This window comes from Podarcis erhardii (genome assembly GCF_964252035.2).
Source record: "Podarcis erhardii genome assembly, chromosome: 3".
In the NCBI taxonomy this organism is placed as follows: Eukaryota; Metazoa; Chordata; class Lepidosauria; order Squamata; family Lacertidae; genus Podarcis; species Podarcis erhardii.
Genome location: NC_138507.1, coordinates 76,396,271 through 76,415,992, shown reverse-complemented (window position 1 = coordinate 76,415,992; position 19,722 = coordinate 76,396,271). Strand labels below are relative to the sequence as shown.

The 19,722-nt window shown below is 41.1% G+C and overlaps 1 protein-coding gene across 9 annotated transcripts in view; it reads right to left on the bottom strand.

Moving 5' to 3' along the window:
* DISC1 (DISC1 scaffold protein) overlaps positions 1-19,722 on the bottom strand; it is a 159,771-nt gene that overhangs the window by 80,332 nt on the left and 59,717 nt on the right. For 8 of the 9 annotated variants that reach the window (XM_081855812.1, XM_081855813.1, XM_081855818.1 and 5 more), the window contains one exon: positions 15,287-15,475. The exons of the other annotated variant lie outside the window; for it this stretch is intronic. In XM_081855812.1, coding sequence (XP_081711938.1) covers positions 15,287-15,475 — 189 coding nt within the window. The remainder of the gene's footprint in view (positions 1-15,286; positions 15,476-19,722) is intronic. 9 annotated transcript variants of the gene reach the window in all.

Genomic DNA, 19,722 nt, shown 5'->3' with positions numbered 1-19,722 from the left:
CACTGGCTAAAGAACTGCGAGCCCAGAATGCTATTCGCATAAAGTTAAGTGCACTTAAGTCCTCCCACAACCATTAAAAAGAAAAATCTGCCAGCACTGCAGGTAGATAGAACAATGCAAAATTTCAAATCACGTTAATATTAATGAAGATTCAAAAGCAATAGTCTCTTTAAAAGAGAAAGTTGGCAGGACCAAGAAGTAGAAACACTGCACCTTGTCTCAGAAAAGATGTAAAGGAATGTGCTGCATGGCTACACACAACTTTCTGTGCTTTTTCAGCAGAGGTTATGTTCACCTATAATGTGTCTTCCATCTTAATGTGTGAAAAGAGCTGAATTATGTACAAAGAAAGTGGGGGAAAGCACGGCGGTAATGAAAATTAAGTTTGCGAGTCAAAATGGAAGGTGCATCAAATAATAGGACAGCAAACCTCTTTGAAACTTCAGGAACCTTGTTAAAAAAAAAATGTGGAAGTACAGTGGTGCCTCGCAAGACGAACGCCTCGCAAAACGAAAAACTCGCAAGACGAAAGAGTTTTCCGGTTTTAAGTCATTCCGCAAGACGAATTTCCCTATGGGCTTGCTTCACAAGAAGAAAGCCCATAGAGAAATCTCCGGGGACTTCTTTTAAATGCTGGCGGTGGGGAGCAAAGCCTTTCGCCCCCCTCCAGCTTTCAAAAGAGGTCCAGGAAGGCCAGCGGGATAGCTTTCCCGCTATCCCGGACCGCTTTTAAAATGCTGGCCGTCGGGAGCAAAGACTTTCGCCCACCGCCGGCCTTCCTGGACCTCTTCTGAAGGCCGGAGGGGGGCGAAAGGCTTTGCTCCCCACCGCCTGCCTTCCCGGGATAGCGGAGAAGCGCAGCTTTGAAGGCAGGCGGGGGGGGAGCAAAGACTTTCGCCCACCGCCTGCCTTCAGAAGACCTCCGCTGTCCCGGGGGCTTTTAAAATGCTGGCGGTCGGCAGCAAAGGCTTCGCTGCCGCCCACCAGCATTTTAAAATCGCCCCGGGACAGCGGAGAAGTCTCCGCTGTCCCGGGGGCTTTTAAAATGCTGGCGGTCGGCAGCAAAGCCCTCCTGTCCCTGGAGCTTGCGGGGCGGGAGGTGGGGAGAAGGGCTTTTCTTCCCACCGCCAGCCTTCAGAACAGCCTTCTGAAGGCTGACGGTGGGAAGAAAAGCCCTTGTCCCCCCCCCCAGCCTTCAGAAGAGGTCGGAGGATAGACTGTCCCCGGACCTGGTCTGAAGGCGGTTTCCATAGGAACGCATTGATTGATTTTCAATGCATTCCTATGGGAAACCGTGCTTCGCAAGACGAAAAACTCGCAAGAAGAAAAAATTTGCGGAACGAATTAATTTCGTCTTGCGAGGCACCACTGTAGTGGGAAACAAAGAGGAAATCCATGGGTGCTTCTGCATGGCAGCTTTTCTAGCCATCATAACACCAACAAAGAAATCTGAACAGATAGGGACTCATTTCACAGGGTGGAGGTTTACTGCTATAGTAGTTGAGATGTGGTGCTGCTGCTGCCCGAGCTGAGTCTCCAACCCCATTTGGAGTGGAAGTGTGTGATTCAGGCAATTGGTTCATCTAGCTCGGCAATTTCTTCAAGGACTGGCAGAAGCAATCCAGTGTTTTAGAGAAGAGACTTGCCCAGCCCTACTGGGAAATCCCTGGGACTGAACCAAAGTTATTTTGCATGCAGAGCATAGCTGGTCTACCACTGAGCTGGATTCTCTTCCCTGTGTGACATTCAGGTTTCAGGTGCGGTTCACATGCTGTGCTAAGCCAAACCAGGTGAATGAGCAAACATGCAGGATCCTGGAGAGGAGATTGTGGCCATTTTGCTCCTTCCCAGTTATTTTGCTGCTGCACTGTACTACGTCAGAGTTAGAACAAGTCCTGGCTGCATCATGGTTAATGAGAAAAGTTTAGACAACACACTAAGTCAAACCTTCACTTAACTCAGCATGGTAGTAAAAAGGAGTAGAGAGGATCAAAATGACTGCAGGCTCCTCTCTTAGAGCCTCCACATTCATGTGGTCTCAAGTGTTGCACAAACCAGGCCAGCTGAGAATAATTGAGAAACACCATGCAGAACTTTGGACCTACGTATAAATACCTGAACTATTTAAACCTAGTCAGCTTTCATATTATTAAAACCTCTGTGGTTTAAGAAACATGTGTGAAAGGCATTCTACAAATTTGAAGCAAGGCCCAGCTCCTTGCTGGGAAGCCATCAGTGGGAATGAAACCCAATACCATTTTTTTCATAAAATGGACATCTTGTATTATACTTATAACATAAGGAAGTATCCCATGGGTTTCTTTTGGCCTTGACTTTCATGCCTCTAGCTGATGTTTCATAATCTTTCCAGTCAGCGTAAAGATGAAATTTCATATCCCAGAAAACTATCACATTTTCATTCAGGCAAAAAAGCGATTTCCCCGTCAGGCTAAAATGTGCACAATTCTGTTAACCTTGACATAGAACTCATTGGGTCAGGTGTGAATTTTTCTTAGGTTTATATCTTGGGGAGAGCCAGTGGCATTTATAATGTGAGCATATTAAAATTACTAAAGGGATTGTTTCTTGCCACCACCTACCAGTTTTAAGAAACATGTTCCTATTAACCATAATTTAGTTTTGTAATTTGTTCCAGAGATTTTAAATCCACAGTCAGTAGCAGGCATCATATATGCAACAGCTGGGACTAGAATTATGTATTAGTGTGGGGTCATTATTATTCCCATTATAGTGAATTATATTCTTGCAAGAATTAAAAAATACTGATTCAGAAACATACTATCATTAGAATTAAAAGCAAGCTGCGAGCTAATTTGAACAAAACTATAGTAAAGGATGCAATGTTAATTTTTGGAATTTGGTTTTATCTTCTTTTTCCAACCTCCCCTCTGGTGGTTGTGATCACTTCATTACATCCTATGTCTAAGTTTCTAGTTTACCATACCACTGTAAAAAAAAAAAAGGAAGAAATTTGTGCAAAAAAGGGGAGGATAAATAAGTTAGTCAAATGATCACCATTAAGAATTCTACTAAAAAACCCCCTATATTTTCCTTGATGGTTTTTTATAATAGTCCAAGCAAATTAAAATATAGCTCATTTAAGCACGAAGGGACAAATGGGGATTTCACCTAGAACAAGAAGGCACATCAACCTGTTCTCATGAAAAGGGGTTTTGGCCTCACAGTATCTAACAGCAGATAATGGAGGACAGGGCAGGGTAATAGAATGCTAACATTAGGTCTGCTACATGTCTGGATAATCCTATACAGAAATTAAGGGATAATGATTACTTTAATGTGTCTTGCTACATGATGTTGAAGGCAGGAAGCATGTGATGTCAAGCTGGCAGGAGAGGTGGAGGGTCTTAATATATTCCTAGTCATACTTCAGATGTATATGTAGTGGGGCCAGGATGGGGAAAATGTCTCTACAAAATGCAATATTCTGAATCACATGGCACAGGAAAGCCAATGTGCCCTCCAGCTATTCTTGGGACTACAACTCCCATCATCTTTGGTCGTTACTGACTGGGACAAATGGGAGCTGGCATCCAACAGTGTTTCTAGACAAGTTTTTTTGGCATTAAAAGTGTTGTAAAGTCAGGTAATAAGAGGAGAGAAGGCCTTCTATGGATTAGTACCTGGTTAAGGAGCAGGAAGCTAACAGCAGGAATGGACAGTTCTCCCAATGGAAGTAGCCTATAGAAAGCAAAGTTCCCCAAAGATCAGTGTTGGGACCTGTGCTTTTTAACATGTGCGTTAATAATCTAAAACTAGGTGTGAGCAGTGAGGTAGCGTAGTTTGCAGATGATACCATTTCCCTCCATTGTGGTTAAATAAAAAGTGACCTCTCTCAACTGGGTGAATGGGAAGCAAAGAGGTAAATGCAATTAAATGTAAGCAACAGTAAAGTGATAAACATCAGGGCGATAAAGTACTTCACATAAAAGGTAAAAGTAAAAGTAAAAGGTAAAGGACCCCTGGATGGTTAAGTCCAGTCAAAGGCGACTCTGGGGTTGTGGTGCTCATCTCGCTTTCAGGCTGAGGGAGCCGGTGTTTGTCCACAGGCAGTTTTCCGGATCATGAGGCCAGCATGACCAACCCCATCGCAGAGATCCGAACAGCTGACCTTCTGATCAGCAAGCCCAAGAGGCACAGTGGCTTCACATAGCACACAGCTAAACAATAGAATTCTCTCTCACAAGATGTAATGGTGATGGCTGCCAAGTTGGATGGCTTTAAAAGAGGATTAGACCTATTCATGGAGGATATGTGATTGTATATTTAGTAAAAAATACAAATTAATATGACATTTTGAACATGACAACAGGAGGCTATGGCAATCGTCATTATGGTAAAATACACCAAGAATTAATGTCAGGATAAGAGTAGGCCATTGGTTTCAGTTGTATGAACACAGGAAGCTGTCTTATAATGAGTCAAACCATTCATTCATCTAGCTCAGTACTGTCTACACTGAATGACAGTGGCTCTCGAATGCCACAAGCAAGTGTTACTCCCTGCACTACCTGGAATTTGGAACCTTCTGCAGGCAAGAAAATGCTCTATCGTTGAGCTCTGAAACCCTCTGCAGTGCTAAAAAAAACTCCATTGCAGGAGTTTTTCTACTAATACTAATCATCACACAAATGTATTCATATATGTGCATCTTCTGGTTCATAATAAAATTTTCATAATGATACAGGACTAAAATAAGAAATCTATTCAGCTAGATTTCTAATCCTGGTTAAACTCCTAGTGAATCTGCAGTTCTATCTGCTGCTTTGCCTTCACAAAATCTGTTTCATCTGGGACAACTTCAGATGAAAGCTACAAAGCACCCCTCCTTGAGCAATCAAAACAACTTTTCAGATGGTTTCTTCTGCATGCGTCCCCTGCAGGGGAGATGCAATGGAATGTTGACAGCCCCTCTCATATTAGAAGTGGTCCAAAGAATGTTACTAAAGGCTGCTGCCTTCAGATGGGAACCCATCTGCTATGTGTCCTATGCAATTTAGTCTTAATGATTTATTTAGGCAGATGGAATCAGAATTATAATCTTTCCACTTTAGCATAAGGTAACCCATAGCAAGCATAAAATAAAATCTAGGAAATGATGGGATACTGTTGACCACGTGTAGATTCAGAAACACACACAAGGACACACAGAATTTCTAAGCCACTGAAAATCTGCATTTATACAATAGAGCCACTCTGCAGCATGCTACACCTATTTTAAAAATGAATATGTAATAATAAGATTGTTCTGTTAAATCATCTTAAATAATTTTAAAACACTGTGTGTACTGAAAAGAAAGAAAAGTTTCCCAGTATGGGGTAGAAATACACCTCTTGACAATATGTACCGCTCATACATTTGACAACATCAGCACTCAAGCCCACAGTGGGTCCTCAAACTGGTGAACTGAAAATGCTAGGAGGAGATTCATTGCCAACTCAGACAGAAGTGGGCAAAGGAAGTAACAGCAGAAATCAACTCCATCAGATACAGATGCTTCCTTATACTTTTTCGGTAGGATTCACCTAATGAGCTCCAATTCCTCTTAATGGAGCTTGTGCAGAAGAAATGCCAACTTGTTTGTCCCAATGGGATATGTGTCCTTAGCCGCATGGGCTGGTTGTGTCCTGAATATTTAAATCATGAGCTGAAACCATGTTTATTCAAAAGGAAGTAAAACATTTTTCTAAAAATCACAGATTCTGTCCCACAAGGCATATACTGATCAAAGGATAAACATTTTTGCAAAGCCACATCTCTGCATTACTTCTGCAACCTTTTATACATGGCAGCTGGCATCAAGAGAGAAAACTCATTAACATGCTAATGATGCGTCCCATTTAAAATTCTAGCCCTGATTATTATGTGATTAAATCTCTTCCCTTGACTTCTGCTTCCTTCTATCTAAGTAACAGTAAGTAAGGCATCAACAATAGAAAAGCAGAAAGACCTGTCTGTCAGTCTCACTCACACATTTATTTGCAACCATTTTAAATAGTGAGAGGCAGCTCTCCTCTTAAGAAACACAAATTTGGAGAAAGTCTTCTGGATACCTGCAATTAATCTTGTTATTTTAACAGAACCATTTACCTTTCCCTGTTTATAAAGTTGGGTTAAAATGGAATACTTGCAGTGGTACTAGAAACTACAGGAAATATGGAAACTCATTGAGTTTGCATGGCAAAATCTTGAGATGCTGAATATCATGCAGAATTACTCTTAAAACCTCCGTGGTCAGGGGGTTATCCATTTTATGAACTCTACTAATGTAGTTACAGATAGGTAGCCGTGTTGGTCTGCCATAGTCAAAACAAAACAAATTCCTTCCAGTAGCACCTTAAAGACCAACTAAGTCAGTTCTTGGTATGAGCTTTCGTGTGCATGCACGAAAGTGTTTAGTGAAGTGTTAAGTGTTTAGTGAAGGGTGGGCCCCAGGGTGAAATATATGAGGGCTTATACCCACAACCATTTTCCTAAAAAAAAAACATATTTTGGCAGCTACTTTATGGCAGAGATGCATGTGGCACTTGCTCTCAGGAACAGATTCATCAGGTGTGTATCTGAAGAAGTGTGCATGCACACGAAAGCTCATACCAAGAACTGACTTAGTTGGTCTTTAAGGTGCTACTGGAAGGAATTTGTTTTGTTTCTACTAATGTAGGTCATGCTTAGAAATAGTGACAGGCTCAAGATTGCTAATTGACCTTTATAAAGTTGACTGGGGATTTGAACCAAGGTCTCCCCAATCCAAGTTCAACATATCCATGGTTCTACAATCTTTAGCACATCTTTCCTACACCTAAACTTGCTTCAAAAAAATAAACCTGCTAATGTTGCTTGTTATTTTGTGAAAGACTTGTTAAAATGACATTTTAAAAAAACAACATTTTTTCCAACAATTAGAACAAATTAAATAATATATCTAATGTGTTCTTTGGTCTCTTTCACATCAATGTTCTAAATTAGATTTCCAAAGTTTGTCTACCTGAAGCTTTTATCATTTAACACTGGTAGTTTTTAAATAGTGCTTTTTGCTATTTCTGTTTCATACTATAATTCACCAATCCACCCAGTGTGAGATTTATTTAAAAGAAAGGGGAATCGCCCTGCAATAGTGTTTAGTGAAGGGTGGGCCCCAGGGTGAAATATATGAGGGCTTATACCCACAACCATTTTCCTAAAAAACAAACATATTTTGGCAGCTACTTTATGGCAGAGATGCATGTGGCACTTGCTCTCAGGAACAGATTCATCAGGTGAATATTTGGTATGTGATATACAGGCAAATAGATACATGATAAATGTACAGTAGTACCTTGGTTCTCAAAAGCCTTGGTTCCCAAATGCTGAAAACCCGGAAGTAAGAGTTCAGGTTTTCAAACATTTTTCGGAAGCCGAACGTTCGATGTGGCTGTTGGCTATTGTTTCTGTGGCACCAGCACCAATCAGAATCTGTGCCTTGGTTTTTGAACATTTCAAAAGTAAAACGGGCTTCTGGAATGGATTAAGTTTGGCGCTTTTGTTTTTGCTATTCATTTTGTGTTTTTGTTTTTGAGGCTTTTTCAGTTAATTTGTTGTTGTGACTGTGTGGAACCCAGTTCAGCTACTGATTGATTAATTGTGTGACTGCAGAAATGGATAAAAGCCCCCCATCCAAACAATAACTATCATCTGTGCAGGTAAGAAATTTTTTTTAAAAAAAATTTTATCATTTACAATACTGTCTTATTTCTTTTATAGTACAGTACATTGATTATTGCTTTCATTTCATGGATTAATGGTCTCATCAGATAGTAAAATTCATGTTAAATTGCTGTTTTAGGGGTTGTTTTTAAAAGTATGGAACAGATGAATCCATTTTGCATTACTTTCTAGGGGAAAGCATGCCTTGGTTTTGGAACGCTTTGGTTTTGGAACCGACTTCCAGAACAGATTGAGAACCAACCACTGTATTTACAACACAGCATTTAACACATAACTCTACCTGTGCCAAGAAATGGCAGCCAAAACTCATGTGTGTGAGGGGGGAATAGTGATATGCACCCCCCTTCCTCCAGCCTAGTGATCTAAACAGAGCCAGTTGTCACCCCTTGTTATTTCTGGTGGTTGTTTAAATTTTTAGAATTATCTAATTCCCACTTTTCTTGGCCTCATGGCCTAGTTTTGACATTCAAAACTTTTTAAATCTCTATTCCTCCTAGTATATTTGTGATGCTAATATTCATGGTAATTTATCCCATCCTTTAATTTATTTCAGTACATGTTCCTCAATATTGCTTATAATTATTCAAGAAGAAAAAAAAGACACACAGGCACAAAAGACTCTGGAGAGGATCATAATGTAGCCTTTCTATCAATATACAAAGATTGAACTTGCACGCTAGTTCCTTACATAACAAAGAAAAGATTCAAAAGCTACCTTTTCCACTCTACAGATAGGTACACTGTGTCTAATAACAGCACTCAATAGCCCATCCTGTGTATGAACATATTTTATTTTTTGTTCAAACTGGTGAAAGATCATCTTTGGTTTTCATGCTACAAACCAATTTTATTCATTAATCTTGATAGTTAGATCCTGCCAACAGTTTTGGCAGCAAGTTTGTGAATAATTATTCCTTTGATTATTCATTCAGATCAAGTTGGGTTCATTTCAGGTAGAAAGGGCTCTGATCCAGGGCCTGCTTTTGGCATAGTAGCCAGATGAGAGAAAGCATTTGATCCAATTCACTGAAATTTTCTATATTAGCGCCTTGGTAAATTTTAGCTTTCCAAATTGGTTGGTGTGAAGACGATGAAAAATATGACATCTAGTGGTTGTGTAAATGGAACCCTCACAGGTTTTCTTTTGGAAAGAGGGTACCAGGGCAGGCCTGACTTATCTTACACCCGGTGTTTGATCTGGTGACAGAACCTTTAGCTTGCATAAGCAGACATTAAGGAAATAATGGTTTGGCTTACTGTTACATGCAAACCAGGTCACTGAGACCACCACTATTTGGGGACATGAACACATGGTGATACTGGACACAGATGATGCTCTTTTTCCCACAATGGTGTGCTTGATTAAAACAAATTAGAAGTTTCCATTATTTGGGGAGTTCTCTGGCTTCAGAATCAACTGGGGCAAAATTCATACCTTGATAAGGAAAACTAAAAAGGGCGTCAGACAACTGCCAGTTTATATGGGTCTCTTATCATATTTGAAATAGCATCTTTGAAATATTCATTTGTGGATATACAACTAAACAAACTAGATTAAACTAAAGAAGAGCATATTAAATTACAGCTTCCACTAACTGGGAGTGATTTGCTTTTCTAGAGTTATACATTTATCCAAATATTTTTAATTGTAAAGGATACCAGTTTGGGTTGGACTTAGCACAATTGCCTTGATTAAATGGATAGGCAGCCTCAAGTCCATTACATTTTCTGATACATTTCTCAGCCTGCCAAATATTAACAGTTACAAAAGCTTAGCCAATCTTCCCTGTTTTGATCCTTCTACTCATGCTTATATCAGTGTATGAAAATATGCAGAGAGCCCACAGGCAAATCTTTTAGAATAATTTTGTTAGAGGGTGTATACAGATGCTATCACATCCATTTGGCACTCATAGTCAGTTTTATTCTTTGAATTGCGGAGATTTTATCAACTACCTGAGTCTGCAAAAAGGCAATGTATTTGAATGTGTTACAATTTGTTTAAAAAATCTGGTCCCAATATAATCAGTGCTCAACAATCTACAAAACTTTGGAACCGAACCCACAGTATCTACGATGTATACATTTGATTAAAACTTTCAGACAAGAAGAATAATTAAGCTATTACATACTGCCATTCCCTACCAATACTTCACTGGTTAAGCTGCAAGCCATCACCACTTTACTAGAATGTGCTCAAACTTCCTAATAAATGTTTCCATTTTCATGACACAAACTTAAGAACCTTTAAAAAATTAAACAGAAGTGTTTTTGGCACCCATCAAATGTTAAACATAATAGTATTAACTAATACTGCATCTAAACTTCAGTTAATTTGACACTGATCTTGATTTAATGTGATTGTGTTTTATATAATTGTTGGTCTTCTGGAAAGGTATTGGATCAATCTTGTAAATAAAATAAAATATCCAGTGCAATCTGATGCATGTTTATTAAGCAGTAAGTTCAAGTGCCTTCAGCAGGGCTTACACCTAGGAAAGTATCATAGGGTTGCCATATCTAGAAAAGCAAAAAAGAGGACAGCCTGAGCCACTGGTAGCCCAAGCTAGGAAAAGAGGCATACAGGCGAGGGCCAAAGCCTGAGCCATTGCCAGCCCGAGTGAAGGCAGGACCCCAGCTCCAACCTGATCTTCCATGCAATGGTCTCACTCCGCCACGGCACTTCTGCTTCCCAGGCACAGCACCCTCCTAAGTATGCATGTCTTAACCCCAAAAAAGAACCACCCCTCAAAAAAAACCCCAAACCCAGGCATTGCCTTTAAAATGTAAAAATCCGCCCGGATGGGCATGTTGGCCCACCCAAAAGAGAACATGTCCAGGTTTTCCTCGAGGTAAAGGTAAAGGGATTCCTGGCCATTAGGTCCAGTCGTGACCGACTCTGGGGTTGCGGCACTCATCTCGCTTTATTGGCTGAGGGAGCTGGCATACAGCTTCTGGGTCATGTGGCCAGCATGACGAAGCCACTTCTGGCGAACCAGAGCAGCGCACAGAAACACCGTTTACCTTCCCGCCGGAGCGGTACCTATTTATCTACTTGCACTTTGATGTGCTTTCGAACTTCTAGGTTGGCAGGAGCAGCGACCGAGCAATGGGAGCTCACCCCGTCGTGGGGATTCGAACCGCCGACCTTCTGATCAGCAAGCCCTAGGCTCTGTGGTTTAACCCACAGCACCACCCATGTCCCTTCCTGGGGGTACAGCAACCCTAATATACAAGTATACCCACCTTCACCATAAGGTCCTTCACAATAAGGTCCGAGGACAGATTACAGTAATATAAAAATATAATGTTAAAATCAGTTACAGCAATTTGCAATCAGCAGAGTAGGATGGGTCCTAACAACTGTAAACCTGGCATATGGCTAATATCACTAGGCAACAATAGGTGAATAACAAGCTCTTAGTCAACCCAAATATAATCCTTGCAAATGGGGTAATGCTGATCCTCTATATGGTTACTGTATGTATTATACAGACCATGTAAATGAAGCACACTGAACGCTTCTATAAATGTAAAATATTACCCATATGATATACTGGCCAATTAAGAAAATATTTCAAGAAATATTCCCAACAACTAGGTATTCCAGCTAAATATATAGGGATGTTTTTCAATAATAATAATAATAATAATAATAATAATAATAATACACCCATTCTAAAGTATTTTTGTTTTAAAAAGCAATGGGGGATCAACAACATTAATTAATATATATAACAATATTGCAAATAGCTTCATATTTTAAAAAATCCTTAAAAGGCACCATAGGTTTGTTTTCAACAAAATTTGTTACACCCATCATATGCTTAATTTAATCAGAGCTAAACAAATTACCATAGCCTAAAGAGAGACATGCAGTAGATAACAGAGTAAAATGGGGATCACTCATTTTAATTATTTATATTTGCTTGGAGGAATTTGTGCTCCACTGGGCTTTATTATCCAGGAGAACATATTCTCTGTAGTCACTGCTTGAGAATTACAAGAAATGTAAGGTAAGATAAAATCGCTCAGATTCGGGAAGAAGTAGACTCCACCGTGGGAGCAGGGCCGGGGTGGGAGAGTGCTAGAGTTCTGTCTGGTCAAGTTGAGTGGGATCAATTCCAATCTGTTACCTCCGAGGATGTGGACAGGCTCCTTGGACGAGTGAAACCAACCACCTGTCTCCTGGATCCTTCCCCATCCTGGCTTATAAAAGCTAGCCGGGAAGGACTGGGCGATGGGCTTCGTGGGGTGGTGAATGCTTCCCTCCATGAGGGAGCCTTCCCAGACCCGCTGAAAGAGGCGTTATTAAACTGCTTCTTAAAAAACCATCTTTAGATGCGGCCACGATGGCCAACTATCGCCCAGTCTCAAATCTTCCATTCTTGGGCAAGGTGATTGAGCGAGCGGTTGCCGAACAACTCCAGGCATGCCTGGAAGAAGCGGACCATTTGGATCCCTTCCAGTCAGGATTCAGGCCTCATCATGGGACTGAAACTGCCTTGGTCGCACTGGTTGATGATCTCCAGCGGGCTAGGGACAAAGGTGAGAGCTGTTTCCTAGTTCTGCTGGATCTCTCAGCGGCGTTTGATACCATCGACCATAACATCCTTCTGGACCGTCTTGAGGGGCTGGGAGCTGGGGGCACTGTCATACAGTGGTTCCGCTCCTTCCTCCTGGGCCATGTTCAGAAAGTGGTGGTGGGGGATGAGTGTTCAGACCCCTGGGCTCTCACTTGTGGGGTGCCTCAGGGTTCTGTCCTCTCCCCCATGCTTTTCAACATTTACATGCAGCCGCTGGGAGAGATCATCAGGAGGTTTGGGCTGGGTGTTCATCAGTATGGGGATGATACCCAGCTCTACCTCTCTTTTAAATCAGAACCAGTGAGGGCGGTGAAGGTCCTGTGTGAGTGTCTGGAGGCGGTTGGAGGATGGATGGCGGCTAACAGATTGAGGTTGAATCCTGACAGACACTCACTTGAAAACCAAACTAATCTCCATGCTAAATTCTGAAAGATGGTTATTGTAACAATGGATCAACTTTTCAGTATCTTTACCTTTTTAAAATTATGTTTCTGTGCTGGGAACAGAAAGCAGTTCTTTACATTTGTTTTTCCATTCATATTTCACCTCATGTACTGGAAGGAAAATTATGTGTGCCTGCCTGCACATGTATTATTTATATGAAATGGAGCAGGAGAGTAAGAGGAAGAAGAGAAGAGAAGACTGGCTGTGCACATGCATGCACAAGCCGAGAGGAAAGTCCGTTAGCAAATTCTGTGTGTATGTGTGTCTGAAACAGAGCTAGACAGCCAAAGGATGAAGAGGAGGAGACTGGCTATACACACACACATGTAACCAAGAGGGCAATCACTTTAAATAGCATGCTGTTTTCTCAGGGCAACCTGTCCTGACCCCTGCCTTTAGGACCTTGGGAAACCACCAATGAAAACAGCACAATGACACTCCTGCATTTTTATTATATGTAAGATTTAATAACTCACTGGCCACCATAGGTGCCAGCTCCAAAAGGCCAAGGCACTTTTGGGGGGGCAATGTTTTTTGAGGGGACCAGGCCATCTCAATGATCAGAGAGTGCTCAGCTCTGCCCCCTGCCTCCTTGCAATGTTGTGTTGGGGCCACTCAATCATCTTGAGAATATGGTGCCTCTGCTGACCACTCTCACAAGTACGCTGTTGTGATGACGAAAGGTTTTTGTGACAGCCACCCCAAGATCCCCTAAAATAGTTTCTTCTAAACTTTTTTTTTTTGCTTCACCCACTTTTATGTTTCAGCGCCCGGAGAGCTGACCATGCGTTAATGCAGCCCTTAGGATGGTGCAACCAGTTCTGGCGCACTGGGCATTGAGCTTAAGGGCCGCCGCAGAGCGTCACAACTGTGACATAGTGAATTGAGCAGAACGGGAGGGGAGAAGCAGGGTGGGGGGCAAATTTTGGCCTCACACAGGGCACTGCTGAAATTTGAAGGACCATAGTCCACCCCTAACATAAAACAAAGTGATGTCAGACCAATAAATGCTTAGCTAACTAAGCCATAACTTTTACACATCTATGGGGCAAACTACACACAGCAATTATCATCAGCTTGTGTGCAAGTTGTCATCTTCAAAGATTTCCAGAGCAGGGTTCCAATCTGGGTTGCAACTTGGATGTGGGTGGGGTTAACTCTTTGCTCCCCACAGCAACTCCAATTGGATCTTTTTCCCCCACTGCAAATTGCAGGTGTGGGCAGGGAAGGAAATCAGTATCAAAAGTTGGGAGGGGAGGCAAAAGGATTAAAGACCAGCACCACCACTGGTGAAAGAAAAGCTTGAACACAAACAAACTATATGATAAACATCCAGTACAGTTTAGCCCAATGGCTAGCTCTTTCCTCTTTGGTACTGGCAACATCAGGGTCTTTTCCAGGCAGTCTTCTCTTCTCATGAGGTGGCCAAAGTATTGGAGCCTCAGCTTCAGGATCTCTCCTTCCTGTGAGGACTCAGGGCTGAATAGGCTGAGGTAGCCTATTCACTGGAAGCAGAGATCCTGAAGCTGGGGCTCGAATACTTTGGCCACCTCATGAGAAGAGAAGACTCCCTGGAAAAGACCCTGATGTTGGGAAAGACGGAGGGCACAAAGAGAAGGGGATGACAGAGGAAAAGATGGTTGGACAGTTCTCGAAGCTACCAGCATGAGTTTGAGCAAACTGCAGGAGGCAGTGGAAGACAGGAGTGCCTGGCGTGCTCTGGCCCATGGGGTCACAAAGAGTCGGACACGACTAAACAACTAAGCAACAACAACCTCAGCCTATCTCTGGTTGGTTCAGGTGTGCCTACATAGGTGTCAGCCACCTTAGCCACATTGCTTGCCTCTCAGTTACTTGCTCTGGTGTGGGAGTCCTGTCAAAGCCAAGCCTGTGGTTTAAAATAAGCTCCGCTGACCAATGTCAACACATGAAAAATATTTCCTAGTTTCAATGTGATTAATAATCTCAACCATGTTTACCTTTTCAGGACAGTTCTAGTCACTAAACTGGCAAAATCCACCTTAATCTTTCAGGTAAATAAAGACTTATTGCTTTCAAAACATTACACATGCTGTGGATTACATCCTTACACAACATGCTTAGAGAACAAAAACCCAGTGATGCTAGGCAGCTTTCTTCCTGGGCTTGCAGGATCTTATATTTCCTATGCTATGAATGCAGAGACATTCTCACTGTCAGTTAGCAGGCTTTTCACCACAGGAGGCTATGCAAAAAATAAGCAAGAGGAAATCAACTCAAAGCCTGCTACATCATCAGCATACACAATGCCAGGGGGAAAAATACCCCTCAAGAATGACAAACTCCGAGGCTGACAGCACATTCAACCTAATATATATCAAATGGTCTGCCAGAATTGCCCATCAAAATAACTATTCTTATGTCATATAAATTAGATGGCTGCTCATCAGTTCAGGCAGGATACTGAATGACACACAGCCCAGGAAATGCCAGGCTTCTGTCACCCCAACAGCTGGCCAACTGCTCCACTTACCAAAAGCAGACTCCCCTTGCGCCATTTCTTCCTTCAGTCTCTTGTAACCTTCTTTCATTCTCTCTAATTTTTGGACATTTTTGGCACTCAGCGTGAACCATTCGTTGAGAAGTCCCTCCAGTCGCTCTCTTTCAGCTGTTAACGACTTAATTTCTTCTACAAGGTCTCTAGCCGTACAGAAATTACCTCCTGTGGATTCATTGGAGGGACATTAGAGAGACAGAGGAAGACAGAGAAGAAACAAATAATAGACACCCTCAAGGAGCTTACTAAAAGAAATTAATAGCTAATCGTTCATACAGGAGCTAAAACCTGAGCAGTGAAAATGAAATAAATTTGTAGTAAACACATTTTCCCTATGTCCACTGATTTCCATTTCCTCGTACCTATACTGCCCATATAAACAGTGGTAACCTAATTTGATTATTATTTTTTCATTCAGGTTACCAAACTGCTACTTAGATTTTTTTAAAAGGTGATGGAATGCAGGGTAATGATCTGGTCAGTATGTAAATTTTTTTTAGATTAACAAATAATTGCATGCTGACTGGATCATTACCCAGCAATCCATCACATCATTATGCTACAGCTAGCTATTTATATGGATATCTTCAAAAAACTGAAATGAAATCTCCCTTGCACATCATGTGGAGCATATATCATACGCAAATAAATAAATCCTTAAAATTAGAGAGAGTCAATACATGCACATAGCTTCTGCCACCCCCATCCCCAAATGAGCTGGCCTCCCTCTGTTTTCATTAGAGATGCATGGCAGACTAGCCTGGTCAAAGGAATCCTTTCCAGTAGCTATCTTTTTCCTTTGCTATAGAAAACGCCACATGGTGTTTCTTTTAGTTACAGACTGGTTTCTCCAGAGCCAGCTGTTATACATGTCACAAAGAACCTGTGTGTGCATGTTTTTCACATGCAAACTTTAAATATGTTTTTCTGAGAAGTAGAAGTAGAAGAAGAAGTTTTTCTCTTACATGGGTTGAGTGGTCACCGCCCTGAGAATATGTCTAAAGAGTTCAGAACCTAGGAATTCACACCCAAAACAAAAACTCAGTTTAAACGGTATTTATTACAGTGGGGTGGGGAAAGGAATTTAATTACAAACTAATTAATACACTACAGCATATAAGCATGAATTCACGGGTGCGTTTAACCCTAATACATTAACAACACTAAAGAGTAAAATGCGTTCTTTAACGAGGAAAGATTGTGCTCCTCTAAAAAAGGTGGAAGCATGACCATTTGACATGAAAACCTAAGAGATTCAGTTACCTTGCAGCTGTTAATTGATAGCAATGTTGTACTGAATGTAGGTGTGTTGGAGCCACAACCAGAAGAGAGGATCAGGAATTCTAACTGCAGCTCATTATACAGAGGGCTGCCACTGAGGACGGTTTGGAAATTTCAGCTGGTGCAGAATTTGGTGGACAGGTAGTTGACCAGAACAAGATTGCTTGAGTGTATTACACCAATCCTGGCCCACCTGCCTGGTTGCCAGTTAGTTTCTGGGCCCAATTCAAAGTGCTGTTTTTGACCTATAAAGCCTTAAACAGCTCAGGATCACAGTATCTCAAGGACCACCTCACCCCATATAAACCAACCCAGATTCTGCAATCATCATCTTAAACCCTTTTTCGTGTGCCTCCTCCACGAGAGGCCTGGAGGGTGGCAAGACGAGATCAGGCCATTTCTGCAGCGGCTCCCTGTTTGTGGAATGCTCTCCTCAGGGAGGCTAGTCTGCACCTTCATCATAAATCTTAAGCGTAAAGCAAAAATGTTCCTCTTCAACTAGGCCTTTGGCTGATGTCTAGATCTTTTTAAATGTATTTGTGGGAAGGGAGGTTATTGGTTTGTTTTCTTGTTCTTATTATGTACTTTGGGTTTTATTCTGTATTTTTATGCTGTGAATTGCCCTGAGACCTTTGGATAATGAAGACAAAGAGTTTGGATTTGTTACCCCGCTTTATCACTACCCTAAGGAGTCTCAAAGCGGCTAACAATCTCCTTTCCCCTCCTCCCCGACAACAAACACTCTGTGAGGTGAGTGAGGCTGAGAGACTTCAGAGAAGTGTGACTAGCCCAAGGTCACCCAGCAGCTGCATGTGGAGGAGCAGAGACCCAAACCCGGTTCACCAGATTACGAGACTACCGCTCTTAACCACTACACCACACTGGCTGAAGCGCTGATATATATTAGCGCAGCCGAGGTGGGGCAAATATTGAATCAATAAAATTCAATAAAAATACATAGCAAACTAAGGTTCTGCCCTCTCCCAACAAAAGGCCTGCCCCCCCTAACAAAAATCCTAGCTACACCCATGCTGGAATACAAATTTAATAAATAAGTAAATAAATAACATTATTTGTGGTTCTAAGCTCTTAAGACTCACAAGCTCTGCTGTGCAGTTGCTTTGAGTTAGGATCTGAAAGAGGATATAGAATAATGTACATAGACTAGAGTCTTCTTTGTCTGGTGCACTGTGCTATGTCCTTCCTGTGTGCTGAGTCCAACAGACAGGAGAAAGGGGCTTGTTGATGAAAGAGAGGGGTCAAAAAAACTCCCTGTCTGGCAAGTCTGGAGCTAGCACCTGTGTGCTTCCCTCTACTGCTGGAGCTATTCTGCCATGGGGCCATTCAAAAATTTAAGGCTTCTTAATTAGAAGTCACAGCCTAATCATTCTTCGTCTTTAAAAAAAAAAAAAAAAGTTAAGAAGAAGGCACTACCTTGCCTATTAAAAATTCATATATACTGAATCATTATTAATTCCCAGAGGGAAGGTTAATATCAAAACCTGAAGCTATGATGGAATAAACATAGTATCCCTGTTAATAATTTACAAGCATTTTTGCCTCTAATATATGCCCACGAGGCAAAACTGCCCTATGCAGCTTTTTCCCTGACGGAGGGAATAGGCCTTCAAATATCAAGAACTCATCAGGAGATCAGCACACCACTCGTTTAAAGTGCCAGTGCTGAACTCCTGACCTCAATCACAGTAACTGCAATGGGCACTTTCTAAATCCTACAAGAGAACTCGTTTTTTTTTTTAAAAAAAAAAATATAAATCTGTTTCACTGTTAAAAATCACAAAATAATAAAGGTGTTCTGGATTTTTTTAAAAAAATAGACAAAGGTAATTTTTTGGTGGCTGGAAATATATTCATCAGGGAAACATCTAGTTAATACTGTTTAATTACTACAATTTTTCATTTCCATGACAGATTTATGTTTTATGTAAACTGCATGTTATAATTTATTCAGTATGCCTTTCTGTTTCAACATTTCCATACTGCACTGTCTCAGATAGTACTTGTCAGATCTTGCTAAGCAAGCCTTTCCCAATAATTTGAAAGAAAGCATCTTCCAAAAAGCAGAGAAAGATGATCAAATGATGGTCAATATTTTAAAAATAGCAGTTGCATTATATATTTATATATACCCACACACATATACCGGTATATATATACACACACACACACACACGTTGCAGCTTCCTTTATTGCTTTGACATTTGTAGCACAACATATAGCAACTACTAGCTTCCTGCACCAATTTTCTATTAATATATCTATTTAAAATGAAAACAAATAAACACAAAAGAATATTAGCAGAAGTCCATGCTTGTGTTTCCAAGTGTAAAGCTATATGGAGGTATTTCTTTCACTGCCAATTTTTCTATATCATCCTTTATAATGCATAAAAGATGAAACAATTACAACACTTTACTGGTGCACAGACTTTGGAATACTTTCCCCAGAGGTGTCTGCCTGGCCCTTTTTCTCCTCTGTTTTAGGCAGCAAATGAAAGCAATTTTATTTGTATGTCCTTTATGCTGAGGATTTTTTTCAGGTCTGAATTTTAACTGCTATTTTGTTGCTTCTTGCAGTTTTATATGTTTTTATTTTTTGGAATTGTTTTGGGTATATTTCAGTGGAAAGGCAAAAACAAATAATTGCAAACAAAATAAATAATGAATAAATGAAATAGGCAGCCTGAAGATTTGGGGGTTAAAGCAACAAGCCTGGAGTCAAAATCTTTTTCAAGGCCCACCCAGGGACAGGCGAGTCACCTTCAATTAGCTGTCAATCAATCTGGACTCAATTTGAGCCATTCGAAGCAAGATACTAGGGTGGGGTACAAACTGGGTAGGGTACAAACTCTGTGATGAAGACCTACATAATGCTGCTGAAAGAAACTGTACATATAGTTCAGCCATGCAATTTGCCACTTGGCAGGTTGCCCAGAATAGATAGCAGCTGCCCCAGGCAAATAACTGAATGGTAAACTGCTTGCTGTCTGCCTCAACCCCTTACTGCCCACCCACGACTGAGAATGAAAATAATTTTGCTTCTATAGCACACCAAACAGCTGTGCACAAGACACTTATAAACAATAAAATATACACATTGCCAACATGAAA